Here is a 15,998-nt window from a genome sequence, read left to right on the forward strand (position 1 = left end):
ACGGACAGTGTTCACTAGGGTTTTTTCTCCCTCTGTCAGAAAATCCTGTTGAGTCTGATAATGTAAATGTGGCATTTTATTCTGAACAAAAGAGCAGGGAAATGAGCTATCTTGTCTAATCATTCAGTTGTTTAACACCGACTTCCAGTTTAGACTCAATTGGCTGGAAAGCACTTGACATGTGAAGTTAGTGCTGTTCGGAACGCATGTTTGAGTAAATTTTAAAGTAAGTGACAGCTAAATTGTACCTAGGGAAATTACAAAGCCTTCAACACAGTTAATTTTTTGGGGAGGATTAGTTGTAATTGCAACACCAGTCTCCTTGAAGATTCCTTAGTATAGCAAATGAACAGAAAAACATTTAGCTCTTTCAAGAGCCCATTCTCTTTTAACAGAATAATTTTTGTAAAGCTGATTGTACCTTGCTGAATTGACTTCCCTCTACACTAACATCTGCTTCAGATTTGTAGAGAGGGTTTTGTTTTACCAGTCTACCCTCCACCCCCACCCCAGAGAGTCCCTTTTTTCTTTCTACCTCTCTAGCGATTTCAGGTTTGAGAGCTTTTCAATCAGTAAACCCCTTAGGTAAATTGCCACTTCACTAAAGCTTTATGCATAATGTTGCAGCACTTCAATTAAAATCAATATTTGGAGTCTTATTTTTATCAGGCAGACTCTCTGGCTGGGAAAGTTGTTTATTACAAGTAAAAGGGTTAGATTTAGTGCTACATTCTTGAAGCAAAAGGGGAGTGGCTTGTTGAAATTGAAGGGAGATTGTTACATCCTTGCCTCTTAGAGCCAGTCCTGCTACACAGTGTGTTCTGCAAACCCTTTGATACCGAGTTACATTGTCTCTTCAAATAGCTTTGTGTGAGTAAAATTGCCCACATAAGTATTTTTGGAAGATTGTGCTCATAGTATCTTGGACTTCATAGGCATCCTAAACAGAAACTGAATGAATCTGAAAACTTTTGATATCTTAACCCTAGCATCGATTTAGTTGAAAAATAATGCCAAAGTAGTACTCTTCTGAGATGATGTAGGGCCAAGCATAATGCAGTGATGACTGAAGCTCCTTCTGTCATTCAAAAATAATAGTGTATCTTCTTTTTTAAAAGAACAAGTTTCAATGAGAGGGAAAAATACACCTAATCTGTAAGTGGCATGGGTATTAGCCCTCAACAGATAATATTTGTGAGTGACTTAAAGCTGTAGTATCTGGCCAACTCAAAATGAAGCATGGATCACCTGCGTTCACATTTTAAATAGTATTTTTTATCCAGACTGACACTGGAAATCAGATTTTCCCGACACGGGCATGTGGGCTTTATTTCCTTTTTGACTTGATCTGTATTAATTAAATAGTAATTTTGGACCAGGTTTTTAATGTAATAGTGTAGTAAGTATCCTTTGGGAAGATATTAAAAGGATGCTTGACATGCCAAAGTTTGTTCAGAGCCTGCCAAATATTTTCAAAAGTACAGCTGATTATTAGCTTAAAAGTCTCCTGTCTAAATAGTATTTTCTTAAAATCTGGAAAATATTTTTCATGCAGTTCTTTAAGTTAGCGAATAGTAATAAATATACTGAAGTGTTAACTACACTCAAAATTTGAAGCCTACAGTAAGTTCTTTATTTTCATTTTCATTCATTTTCTAACAGGATTGTTAAAATGCTTACAAAAGTCATTGCTGGTGCTTCCTGGAATTAACTGCAGTTTGTGACAATTACAAAATACTGCAGGTTGCTGAATAAAACATATTAACTCAAGTACAAGCATAAGGCTTGGTGGTTTTTTCTTTGCAGTAGTAGTACAAACAATTTCTTTGAAGAGGCTGAACTTCTATAACTTATTGTTTTATAGTTGGTTGTTGCCAGTTTTATCATTTATCTGTTTTATAAAACCCATTTTCTGGTAAACTGGGAATGACTGGTTGTTTGCTTGAATGCAACTGAACAAATATCAGTTTTTGATAGATTCAAAACAAATGTCTAGTAAATTAGTGTGTAAGATACAGACCTCCTTAAATGCAGACTTATTTAGGTGCCTTCGAGCAGTAAGTACCAGTAACAAGTACGATATTTCTAGTTCTTTGCTGACTTTTTTTCTCTGCATATACAGTATTTATGCCTTCAGAAGTATACTTTTAGAGACTAGCAAACTGTAATGTTCCTGTTTGAATGACATTCCAATTATTCATTCATTTATTGATAGCTTTGACCTAAAAACAGTCACTTTAATCCTTTAGGAATACAGCTGAGACAATAGCATGGTTGTTTGAGCATCAATCTAGATTTATCACTGAAAAGCTACATTCAAATTAAAGTTTTCAGTGATAAATGTATAAATGTTGTTGTGCCTCCTTAGAGGAGTTTTCTGTAAAACTGGATTTTTTTTAGATGTTAACTGAACTTGCATCTAAAGCAGGAGAAAAATACTGATTATATAAAGCTTTATATCTGTCTATGGTAACTACCATAGTATTTCTCTTTTATGACAGTAATCTAGCCTGCAACATCTACTTGCAGTTTTGAAATTAACCTGTAATTTAGTCTTCACCCCAAATGACAAAAATTCAAATGACTCCATGGGGTGCCAGAAGATGCACTGTAAACAGGGCTCAGTAAGGGGGATAAGGTAGAAATCCATCATCTTAGGTTCATTTTCAGAATGCCAGTATTGCAGAACAAAATTAATTCTTCTTCTGTGTTTTACTCGTAAAATTTTTAAAATATTAGCCTAGATGAAGATAGTAGTATACAGTAGTCTAGACAGTTCATTCTTTGAAAAAACAAAATCTGTGCTGCACAAGAAATGCAGTGTGAGGAGAGGACACCTGAATTCAGTTTGTTTTAACAGTAATATCTTAATTTATTAAGGTTTAATTGATCAATAATACAGTTGCTTCAGGAATGCAAAATTATTTCAGGTCCTTTTTATTATGGCCTTCAGCTGCTGCTGTTAACTGATGGTTGGTTGTTTTAAATTTTATTATTTCTCCTTACCTACTTCCACCACCCTTTATTTGATAAGCTTTTTGAAATCTAAAATGCAGTCTTATTGACTGCTTGGCTATTTAGTACATTTTGTGTGTGTCATCTTCGTTTGTTTCAGTTTTAGTTTAAACCTTCCCCTTCAAAGAATACCTTCACATACTGTTTTACCAGTGTTTCAGCGGTTCTCTTCTTTTGCTTTCGGTTTTGTTTTGTGTTTTCTTTTTTAATTGGGTTGTAATCCTTTGAAAAAGGGTCTGCAGCAGACGATTTAGTTCTGTTAGTTACACAATAGAGAATGTTAATTTATATTTGTTATTTTAAGTTCCAGATCTGATTGTTTTTATGGCTTTTCAGTTTTGCATTTTAACTATGTATACTTCTGAAGGTGCAATACTGTATATGTAGGAAAAAATCCAGCAAAGGACCGAGATAACAAAAATGGAAATACTGTACTTGTTACTGGTACTTACTGCTCGAGGGCTTCTGAATAAGTGACTTCAAGGAAGTTAGCATCTTACCCACTAATTTACTAATACCGTGGATACATTCTAGTGTCATGGCTCTATGTGACATAGACCAGCATACAATACATTTTGGTACCTTAATATATTGTTGAACTAGTTGCAGAAATTACATTTGTATTGCAGAAAATATACATTGGATTTTGACCTTTATATAGAATGAAAAAATGCTAGCCCTTCAATTGTAATGAAATGGAAATCAAGAGATGATTTATAGCTCGTTTGTTAAGGTGTAAAACAAGTATAAAGTGATCTAAAGAACTGTGGTTATCTTAATTAACTCTGGAGATCTGTATTGAAATAAGTGCTGTGGAAAAAGTTTCAAGAGCTTAAAAATAGAAAATGTCTAAACAGAGACATTTGGAGGTAATGTAATGTTCATAAATACTACTTACTAACAAGAAAAATAGAACTCAAATACAAACAGAGATATCTGTTATTGGGATTTTGTCACAATAATAGTACATAGCAGAACTTAAGAATTTTACTTCAAAGATAAAGTGCATCTAATGATGGAGAGCATTCACACCTTTGGTTAATTTGTAGTGAGCAGTGGTCATGCAATCTAAAATCACACAACCAAGAGGTTTTAAGCATAAATCTGTAGTTCTGTTTTCATGTCTGTGGCTGTCAAGCATACATGGCATTTGTTTGTGGGAAAACTTCACCGGTTATTTAAAAATAACTGTAACATATTGCGGGGAGGGGGAGCGAAATATAGTCTTGAATTATAGATTGTTGAGTGAATTTTCCTTGAAATTTTCAAGACTAAAGTGGGCTCAGCATGCACTGCTCCTGCTTGGAATGTTTGATTATTTTTATTTTTATTTTTGCTTTGTTTCATTCCACAAGGGATGACATGCCTGCAGCTCTGGAAGCTTTAATCAACTGTTATAAGAAGTATGGTAAAGTTCTTCAGCTTCATAACGTCTACTGTAGACTGATAGAAAAAGGCGACACTGATCTTCTGCAAAAGGGTTAGTTGCATGTGATCAAATCCTGTCTAGTTATATGGAGTGTTTTCTGGAGGCTTTTCTTCCAGGAGTTGTATGTTATTTCTTTCAACTGAAAGAAAAAAAAAAAATGTTTGTTTATATGTGTAACTTCAAAGCGCTTAAATGATGCCTGCATTCTTTGGATTGAAAATTTAAATTTTAACTGTAGAAGAATCCTGATGTTTGGGTAATACAGTGTCAAGCTCTCAGATTAGTGCTGTTACGTATTCTAGTTATGTCTGCTATTGAGAAACAACTTAATTGTAAAACAACACATCTGCTTTTCAAATAGTTGTGCAGTTAAGAAATCTCTGCAGTAGAGAATGCCAATATATAGTCTGTTTTCTTGAATGTAATGGAAAGTACAATGCAGATAAATAGAAAAACATTTTAAATATTCTCAACCGCAGATAATATGTTGTAATTATTCCATATGTATCAAAATTTGTCTCCCTATAGCTTAGTCTTGGGAGTTTTGTGATGCTTGGAAAATATTAGTGTTAAGAATATCTAATATATATGTGTGTGTGTATATATATATAAATGCTTCAATATATTTAGTACATTAATGAGTTTTATTCTCTTTAGTTTCAGATTTTATAAGCAGAGAATATGGTGACATGATGGCTCTTTATGATCTCTTCTTTGCCTTCTTGCAAACAGGAAAATACAAAGAGGCCAGGAGGGTCATTGAGGTGGGATTTTAACTATAGTACTTTAATCATGCAGCTATTTAGACTCTTAATTAGAAACATTTAAAGTTTTTAACCTTTAATTAGACTTGTTCTGATTCATGTTAATAGAATTCAATCCAATAATAAAAAAACCACCCTCGACCAGCTTTATTTTGTATAATTACAGTTCAGAAGAGAGACAGTCTTGTATATTGAAATTGTTTCCTCACTTTCTCAAATTCGCTGTTATATATCAAAATGATATTTGCATATTAAATATCGGATTGTGGAACAATTAAATTAAACTGGCATTCCTGGGTGTAAAGTTGCTAATCCTCTTTCCGAAGGAATTCTTTGTTCTTAAAAGCACTGGAATTTAATTTGCTGCAGACCATGCTCAGATTTATTTGTAATGCTTGTCTACAAGTTAATCAGCCAAACAAGCGCTGTCTGCTACTGTTTGGCATTTAATTTAGCATTTCTTCTCTCTCTCTTTTTCAGGATAGTAAGCAGCTTATAGGAAGTGGTAGGTGACAAACTTGGTCTATTTAGGATTAGTATATTTTATCTAGACTTGATTGAAATTGTGCTTACTGAAATTGATAAGTCAAAGGGGCAGCTGCAGAGTCTGCCCAGATTGTGATTATTTTTCTTCTTAACACAGTTGTATGTTTTTAAAATGCTGCATAAGTTTCCCAGTTAATGTGTGGGAGGAGGCATCTTGAAGAAAAAAGTAATACTTTGTCCTCGTCATTTTTGTGTTATATACATACACAACTCTGTAACCTAATATTATGGGGGGTTTCTTCCTAAGACAAAGTATGCTTTTTTTCCCTCGTTCCCCCTAGAATATGTGAAATACCAGTTATACCTACTTGAAGAATCTAATAGAATTATTTCATTTTAAAAAAATCTTAACTGAAGATCTGCTTGTCTGTGGTGGAACAATACTGTCCTGCTGCGGGATGTGTGGAAATTGCTAAGCACAACATTGAAGCACTGCTATTTTCGTTCTAAGAGGGGTTTTGGACCTCGGAGTCTTATAATACAGAAAAATAGAAATAACAGTATCTGACAGAAGACGACACTGAGGAGTTCTTTTTATAGTGATTATATAGGAGATAAAAGGATGAAATCTGATTTGGAAGTAAAATTAAAGCTAAATGAGTAAAACTGGTGCTTGATGTGATTCAGCAGCTGTTTCTTTGATACTGGCATTTAATTTCTCAAAACTTGTGTTGGTGACTACAGTTCAGCAGCCAGAACTATCAGAATAGGATAGTGAAACATTTATCAAATTGTTGGGACTTTGAAACTTGTCATTTTCATAATAGATGCTAAATGATCTCTGCAAATAGTCAGTATTTGGTGATTGATCATAAATTATTAGCAAACACAGACGCACGCTTTGGTGTAAATCTGAACACCTGTATCTGGAGACTAAGTGGAAGTTTTTCTGGCTTTTTATGCTATTTGAAGTAGGTTTTCTTGCTTTTACCTAACTTCTGTCAAGTATGAATTAGAGCTTTGTATATGCATGCTGTTGAGAAAAAGAGATTTTAAGTTCCAGAAGTTTTAGGAGTTTAGGAATTTAGCTAGGATTAGCATGCATGTATTTTTACTAGTGGATGAAGTGGCACAAAATCAATTACTACATGGTGTGTTATATTTCAAGTATGTTTTTATTATGTAACAAGATGGTTAAGTATTTTTTGTAAAAACTCGACAAGTAGAGGGGAGAAATCTTAAAATGGATTTTTTTACTAAAGGAGAAAATAGTTTTAATAGATTTGAACCATAAACAAGTTACTGTTTGCTTTTTTGTTTGTTGGGAAGTTGAAGCCTCAGTCATTATGATGTGGATGATGGATTATGAGGTGTATGTGTATCCTTTTCTCTAGACCAGTGTTTTTTATGAGTAAATTTACTTCTCTTGTTGGTCACCTCAGATTGTTTTTCTATTTTCCTTTCTTGTGAAATATTATTCAGTGAAGGTGATCAATTGGTACTGCTTTCTCTTTTCAGATGCTCTTGCATATTAGAGATAGATTATGTTTCAGCATGTGCTTTTATCATATATTGCTGATTGTGGTGGTCAATTGATTTCAGTGATACCATTTGTTTTGAGAGAATATACAAAGTTAATAGAGTATCTAAAAGCATGGTAATGAAGCTGGAAAAAAAAATCTTAGAAACTAAGGAAATGTAGGTTATGGAGGATATGGCCATTTAAATGGGGTGTTACTTGCTGGAGACCACTGCCTCTGCTGGCTTTTGCTATTTTTAGAGATCAGATGTACACTAGATGCTTATGTGAAACTTCATGACAACTGCTGCTTTGAAAACTTAAAACTGAAAGCCCCAGGAATAAGAAAATAAGTCTTAAATCTCAGTCTTTGGTAAAATATGACTAGGTGACAGTAGTGGCAAAGGAAGAAGGGTAAGATTTGAGTGAGATTATAAAAATTACGTCAGAGTTGTATATGTACATTATCCAGTCACACATGTTGAGCATGCATATATGTGTGTATATGAGCTTGTGTTGTGGGATATTGTCATAGTAAGAAAGCTGAAAGCTGTGGGGCTTCATCTGCTTGCTGGAAGGACAGCAAGACTAAGCAGAGAATGATAGTATAAAAGACTACAAAAGGTGAATAGAAAGGAGATGAGGCAAAGAATGCACCTGACTGGTGCTAGAACAAGTAAACTGAAGCACGTGGAAGTTCGGTGGTGTGAGAGTCTGTTGAAGCAGTGATAAGTGGAAGAGAAGCTGTGATAGAGAAGACTGGGGGCAGAAATGCAGCTAAGTTCTAAGGCTGCACAACAGCCTGCTGGATTGCCTTGTTAAGCTTTTGAAAGTTTCTTCTCATTTGTTCTGTGGCAGGTAGCTAGAGAAAACCTCTCTCAGAGGCAATACCTCCAAATGAGGTAGCCTGTTTTATTCTAGCTGTACCTGAAGATTCTTGAGCCCTTGAAGTTATGCTGGTAGATGCTCTTTTGTTTTCCACTGGAAACAAGTTCTTCTATTGGGTGCCATAGTACATCAAAGCATGATTTAGTCTTCAGTTCTTTTGTCTTGAGTCCTTCAGAGTTGATCATGTTCAAACAAAGTTGGCACATCTCTCTTCTTGGCCCTTACCGTAAAGTCACGTACTAGCTTGCTTTCCCTTGGAGTGGCACCGCATGTCATCAAATCTAGCTCTAGTTACTTAAGATTTTTTCCCCTTACTTGGAAAGGCAGTTTAATTGCCTTTTTTTCCTTCAATTTTGTTTTTCATATAAAATTAAGTCCCCCCTGCCATGGGCAGGGACACCTTCCACTAGACCAGTTTGCTCAAAGCCCCATCCAACCTGGCCCTGAACGCTTCCAGGAGTGGGACATTATGAGTAAAATAAACTACATTAAAACTAATGTAGGCTAAAAGAAAGTGATATGAACTTTCAGTATCTAGGATTAAGCTAAAAGTACTTTGCTAGAATAATATTTTCTTCACCTATCTTGTAAAATGTTACTTTGAAAACATCTAATCAGATTTTCTCCTGGAGAGAGGTCTTATGTAATTCTTCTTATGTGTTGCTCCAGAGCTCCAGATAGTAGATCAGAGAGTCTGGAAGAGCTGTTTGGCCTAATATTCTTGCAAGACTGGTATATAAATGGTAGGAGATTTTTCTAGAGCCTAGTCCCCCAGATCCTTCCAATCCACAGGTACTTACTTACCTGTTGCCAGAACTGGACAATTGGAATTCCCTTATGTTTACTCAGTTGTTGACCGCCACTTTATTAACCTGATCAGGCTGATGGTTGAGAGCTGGACTGATGTGAAGGTCATCCATGAGAGTGGGAATGAAAAAGGGAATGTTGCACCACCTTGGAGGAATCTACTTCTTCTTCCCTTTATCTGTTGTTCTGTTATTTTGTTTGCATGCTGCATGGAGGTTTAAAAATTTCACTACCTGTAGTACTTATAGTTGTTGTCCATCATTTTGGTCCAATTGTAATTATGTGGTCATCTCTGAATTTTATACTGAGATCTCGTTCGTACTTGCAGCTGTCTTAACTGCATGGTGGTTGAATATTTGTAGACCTGCCCATTTTCCTTCGTTTATTATTCATGCTGAATGCAATTATCAAAGTACTCTCTGAATCAGTGTTTAATTAAGCCCATGTCCATGCTTGGCTCTTCCTGGTAGAATTACAAAACTTAAATATTTAAGTACTGTAAACAGTCCTGCAGCAGAGGTTCAAGCAAGCCCTTCTATGAATCTGCTTAGCAAAGATCTAAACCATGTTTTCATGAAGTAGAAATGAGCGCTCTACACCTATGGCTAAAGTATGCAAGGTTTTAAACTGAAGTTAAATCCATTTCTGCACTGTATGGATAAAATCGTTACACCTTAAGCTATATTTCATTGGACAGCAAAATACTTCTGTAAAAAAAACCAAAACAAGCACCACATTAACAAAGGGTATCGGGTCACTGGCATTTTTAGTTCGGAGCTGATGGATTCCTTTGTTAGGAACTAGGAGTTTACGGTAGAGATGTTCAGTTGTCTTCTGTTGTTTAACAGATACTTCCTGAAATCAGTCTGGATCAAATCACGTCAGCTATTAAGTTAAAATTGTTTTTTCAATGAAAAGAGTAAAAGCTCTTGTTTCTCTTGTGTTTGTAGTTTTACTGGAGATGAAGGCTAGGAAAGGATGACTGTGTTTGGGATATAGGGAAGGATCTCAGAACTGCATGGCAAAATTTTTTATTAGACCAGCCTGTAGAGCTTTGCTACCACTAGGGGAACCTCCTTTGAAAATAGCAATGCATAGTGCATGGCTTCAGAATTGTTTGAAGCTGATTTTAATTAAGTGTGATACTTTACTCATCTTATGCTCTTATGCTAAATTTATCATTCACATTTAATAGTTAAATATATCATGCCATATTTCACATATCTCAAGGCATTTATGTGATGAATTGAGGGACAAACAGTTGTGAAATGTTTTAATGAAATGTGTTCCAGTGTGAATAAATGGAAGACATTTGCTGCAGAAATTCAAGACCTGACAAAAGAACTGTTTTGGGTGAGTTTAGTGTGCAGGAATATATCTATCAACAGATGTCAAGTTAATTCAGGAGGTAAATAGATTTAAGCAAAGAATTGTGACATCCACTGTCAGCAGACCTCAAGATACCATTTGCCATTGGATTTAATCTACCATAAAAACAACGAGAATATTTCTACTTGATATTGAGAGATTACAACCTTCTTTCGTCCAGATTGTCGTTTGTTTTTTTTTTTTTTCCTAAAGAGTCTGCATCATAAAATTGAGTCTTGCTGATTTTATGTTGGAGATGAACTATGGGGAGAAGATGCTTTCTTGATTTGTGACAGCAGGATTTAGTGTTTTTTAATGTGTAATTTAATGATGGTTGTATCTAGTGTCTGAATTTACCTACAGAGGCTTGTTTTTGGTGCTGTTAAGGAAAGAATGGAGGCAATTAGAACAAAATTTAAACATTTGTGCATGTTGAATGCAAATTGTATTAGATAATGGTGGTCTGAGATTGAGCAGTAGTTTGTAGGGGGTGTAATAGCTTTTATTAAAGTAACTGTATACAACTGAGAGGGAGGGGAAAGGTTGAAGAGCTCCTACGCATGCAAGCCCTATAATTACAAGAAAAGATTTGGTTTTTTCCTTACTATTGAGTCCTGTTAGTCAAATAAAAGCATTGTTTCTCCTTATGAAACTGGACTGTGATACAACTATTAGTGAAGTTGGATTTTGTGTCCATGCATGTGTGTGTGTTTTAATAAAAAAAGGGTGCTTGATAGTTCAGTCCACATTATTTAGAAGTTCTGAAGTACTGCTTTCTTAAAATAAAGCAGAGGAATATGTTTCAAATAAGTAGATCTGGTAAAGGACGTGACAACTAAAGAAATTCCTTCCAGAAAGGGAGAGGGTAATATGTTTGGAATGTGGAATCATGACAAGAGCTGTGCATCCTTTCTTGGCTTCAGGACTTTGTGTTAGAGGGAGGATACTGCTGAGTTTTATAATGCTTTTTTCATTCATCATCCAACATAAAACCATGTTAGGATACAAAGAACAATTTTTTCCTCTATTTTGAGTCTGGAACATCCTTGAGAATCTTGTTTTGAGCGAGTTTTTTGCTTATCTTTGATGTCATCTTTTCTTCCAGCATGATTATTGTTGTGAAGTTCTCTTACTGGCTAATGATTATACACACACACACATATATATATACTTTATTGCATAATTTATCTTGGAAAACTTACTGGTAAATGTAGAATATTCCAATGATGCTTAAACACACATCAGTCTAGTTGTCGTGAGCAGTGCTAAAGTTGTAAAGCTCTTTCCTGTTTCTATTTTTGTATTTTTGGAAAATATTCAGGTTTCCTTACATTTTTCTCAGTTTCTGCCTAACATAAAGAAGCATATATTCCTGTTTCAAGTGAAATAATAAAATCGGAATAGTTACTCAACAGATAATAATCATGTCGGTAAAGTCAGTGAACTATGTAACTGACAGAAGCTTTGAGGCAAATACATACTTCAGGAAAAAAAACACAGACCGACAGTAAAAGTTTCCCAGTGGAGACTGTAAGCTTTTTATTTTCTTATTATGAGCTACTGCTGCTTTTTATGTAAAAATTAACCTAGCAGAAGTAGGCTAGTTGATACCTTGGGTGATTGTAGGATAGGCAGAAAGGAAAGCATGAGCTTGAATTCTAATCACTCCCAACAAGAGAGTTAAAGGGACACACATCTGTATATATATTCTCCTTATGTCTTTCATTAAGTATCTGGTAGAGCAAATAAAATATCATATACACTTCAATGAGTAGGGTTTGAAGTCATAACTTGCAGTGGAACAATTAATGATTTTCAAAACTCTGCTGCTGCATTAGAGTACTTGCCCTTGCTATCAAACATAAAAAGTACGCATATTGAAGGTACAGATTTAATTGTATTCAAGCTTTCGTACAGTTGTCCCTTGCCCAGAAAGTTGTGCAAGTGTTTGGATGTTTCAGATGAGCTTCTCATTAAAGAAATCAGTGTTGTGGGAGTTGGAGTCTGTTTAGTCGTGTTTATTTTAGGGTAAAATTGCTTATAAAGAACAAAAACAATTACTCTTTTTTTTAGAGAAGTCCCATGTTGGGTATGAGCTGTTCACAAAGTTTTCTTTTGTGTAGAAAAAAAAGTGAACGAGGATCTTTCCATGTCATCACCAAAGAAACCCTTTTGGAAATCTAGAAGAGCTAAACTTTTTTTGAGGTGGGAAATTAATTTGTAGGAGGAGTATTACTTGCATTGCCTGCCATAGACAGATGTAGCTCTAGTGTCATCCTGGTAGTACAATGACTTAAAAAAAGCCGAGCTAGAGAAGTAATGTATTTTATTAGATAGCTGATATAATTGTAACATAAAGATGGTTTTTGACACAGATTGCTTATTTAATAAGAGGCAAAAATATAACAGAAATGGAAGAATTATATTCATCTCATCTATTGACTAGACTTGTATGGCTACCTAAGGTACAGAAACTTTATATCTGCGTATTTTTTTCAACTTTCTGATTAAGTAGTACACCTACTGCTTAGTAGAAGTGAGGACTTCTGCCAAGAGTTTTAACATAGGGGAAGATTCAACCATAGCATACAGTGTTTATATTGTAAAAAAACTTGTTCAAGTAAGCTGCCATGCAAAAATACCCAGGCTTCATTGAAGCTGCCTGGAATTTGTGATTTTCGTAGACGTTTTTGTGGAATCAGGGAAAAATCTGTCTTTAAATTAAGAACTTGCCATCAAATGTTCTGTTTTCACTGGTGCTTATGTTAGAGCTGTTAGAAATGACATACATCAGTTCTTATAGCTGTCTGTTCAAGGCTGTCTGTTTGGAGGAGTAACGCACTTTCTTGCAAGATATTGCTTTGGCATCTAAATCTCAGTAACTGGTTCTGGTACTGGTAACATAAGTCTGTAGTGGCTGTTGATGTAACTCATCATGAAATATTCTTCTTCCTTTAGCAGCGTTAGCTGTCTCTTATTATTACTGGCTTTTTCAGCTGCAAAGAGAGGAATGAATGGATCTACCTGTCGAAAAAACAGCATCAGAAAGTGCAGCACAGATGATGTTCATAAAATTTAGCTGTTTCTTTCCGCTGTGTTTGGATTGGTGATGAAAATAGAACTGTTTCCTTCAGCAAAGAGCAAACTTTGGGAGGAAAATAGAATTTAGAAGAAAACATACAACATGTATGGAGGGCAGAGTTAAACTTGAATGGGTAGAATTAGCGTATTATTCATAGTGAAGTTACACCATGAAAGGCTAGAAAAAATTGTCTGGGATATGTAAAGTTATTTTGCCAGCTTACACGAGTAGTGTGTGGAAGTGCAATGCTGGAAGGTTAAAACAAGAGTCATCCATCTTCTTATGATACACCAAATGAAGAATACTTCTGCTTGCTTTCAAATAATTAGGCATTCTAAGCCAGCTGTAGCAAAAGTGGTAGTGTTTTGGGACATTCTCAACTCTTAGTTTTCTGAAAGTCCTCTTTTTGAATAATACCATAAGGTTTCTGGTCTGTATGTTGTGGGTTTTCTCTGTAAGTAAGTTCTGTGTTTAAAGAGAAAAAGGTTGCTTCAGGCAAGTAGAGAGAAGTAAGTAAATGTTTTCCATATGCCTTTTGTAAATTACTTCTAATAAAATTATTTTTAGAAGTAAAAAAAAAGAGTATTGGTCTAGTAGCTGTTACAGAACACTAATGTAAAAAAAGCTTGAATATTTTTATAGTTATCTAAAAATCTGGAAAAAAATTTGAATAGATTCCCATCTGACAGGTCAGTATTTTCCCGGACAGTGTTCTTTCAGCTGTAATAAGTAGAAATTAGCTCAAATAAAATTCTTCAGTACAGAAAAGATTTTTCTGGTGACTGGACCCTTTCAATCACCTGAAAGCGACTGGTTCTAGGAAGGAGGAGAACAAGTCAAATGCTTTCAGTATGTTAGGATTGCTGCATTGACGTGATTTTTGAGTGCTGCTTGGCAAGAGTTCTTCTAAAGATGCAGCATACTTTTTCCCCTTCTGGTTAGTTTTCCTGTGTGTGAAGGTTTAGAATCAATGAGTAAATTAGTGTAGGGTTGTAAGTTGAGCCTCAGAAAGACAGCAACAAAGGTGTGCAAAATATGGAATGGTTTCTATAGGAGATACAGCTAAGGAGGTGTGTTCTACTTAGTCTGGAGAAGAAACAATGAATTATTATATGTACCACTCATGAAATTAATGTGAAATAGAGACGCTAAAGAAAAATCACTTGTGCATTGTCTTCCAGTACAAAATCAAACGAAGCCAGTAGAAGCTAGGCTGGAAACAAACAAAAAATGGTAGTTTTTTGGTTGTTCAGAAGGTAGCTGAGGCAACCCTTTGCCAAAAGATCTTAAGAATGCTAAAATCTTAAGGGATTCCGAGGGTAACCAGAAAAGCTCATGGAAGAGAAACCACTTGCTAGAAACTGTGACCCACTGAACCTCTAGTAGTTGGAGAGTCACAGAGCATTAAAGGGGGAAATATTTCTGGGGTTCTGTCATTTTATATTCTCCTGTAGGCACTATTAGGGAGAGGTTAACAAGCTACATGAACCTTTGGGTTTGTTACAGCATTGCTTTTGTATTCCAAGGGAATGTAAAAGCCAGAAGATCTCCATGTTTAGTTTATATGCTGCATGAATTGCTTGAGACTTTCAATGGTTGTTTCATTCTTTAAAGGAGTGAATGTCTTCAGAAATTAAAAAAAAAAACAACCACCAAAACCAACCAAAAAAGTTGCAACCAACCACACAAAAAAACCAGAAACAACAAAACACTTAAGACTCAATAATGATTTTTGTGTGTCTATTGAAGCAAGCAAGATCAAAATTGTAAATTGGAATTTGGAAGAGTAATTAGAATAACAGTTTTTTTAATTTTATTCATTGCAGGTTTTTATTCTGTATTTTAGTCTGCTGTGTTGTAGAAAGTCTGCTTCCTGCTAATGCAATGTTTAAAATTCCCTAAGATGGTAAGGGATAAGCTACAAATATGGACTATCAGGCAAGCCCTGGAGATTTAGTTAATCTGACCTAGATGTTCTTTTGATGATTGAGACCTGCAGTATGTGAAAACACTTCTCAATTTCAAAATGAAACACAAGGATATCTGTTGTATAACTCAGCTGTCCTTGTAGTGACAGACACATCAATCATTTCTGAACAGGAAAGGATTTACTATAAAAAGTTTGTAGCTTCGGAGCTGTTGAGTTCATTGGCATTTGGATCAACAATGATATTGGAAGTTGTAAGTGAATTCAGCATTTGAATTTTACCATTTCCTAAAGAGGATTAGCTACAAATGCAGGCAACATACTTTTTTCTTTTTCATTTTCAAGAGCCTGTTGTGTAAGATCTTAATTCTTGACTTAGTTTTCGGCATATTTTATGTGAAACTGCTTGGTAGCTCTTAAAAAAAAAGCACTGAACAGGTACCTATAAACATAAATAACTTCTTTTTTTTAAAAAAAGAAAAAAGAAAAAAGAAAAACTAATGAAAAAAAACAAGTACCTGGAAAGCAAACCTGTGTTTACATGTACCACTTTTGAATGGTTGAGAAGCCACTATTTTTCTGTAACCTTTTAGGTTGAGACTATTTTTATAATACAGTTAAATACATAGAGAAGATGCTCCATGTTGAAGAGCTGTGGGGTTAAGGCCCTATTTTTTGAAAACCTTACAATGATTGCGTAAAATGGTTTGGAT

General features: G+C 35.0%; 1 protein-coding gene across 1 annotated transcript in view; it reads left to right on the forward strand.

Moving 5' to 3' along the window:
* The window catches only part of LRPPRC (leucine rich pentatricopeptide repeat containing), a 93,047-nt gene that overhangs the window by 46,187 nt on the left and 30,862 nt on the right, over positions 1–15,998 (forward strand). The window contains exons 24-25 of the mRNA XM_040611724.1: positions 4,371–4,495; positions 5,102–5,208. Coding sequence (XP_040467658.1) covers positions 4,371–4,495; positions 5,102–5,208 — 232 coding nt within the window. The remainder of the gene's footprint in view (positions 1–4,370; positions 4,496–5,101; positions 5,209–15,998) is intronic.

Source organism: Falco naumanni, chromosome 12 (genome assembly GCF_017639655.2).
Source record: "Falco naumanni isolate bFalNau1 chromosome 12, bFalNau1.pat, whole genome shotgun sequence".
In the NCBI taxonomy this organism is placed as follows: domain Eukaryota; kingdom Metazoa; phylum Chordata; class Aves; order Falconiformes; family Falconidae; genus Falco; species Falco naumanni.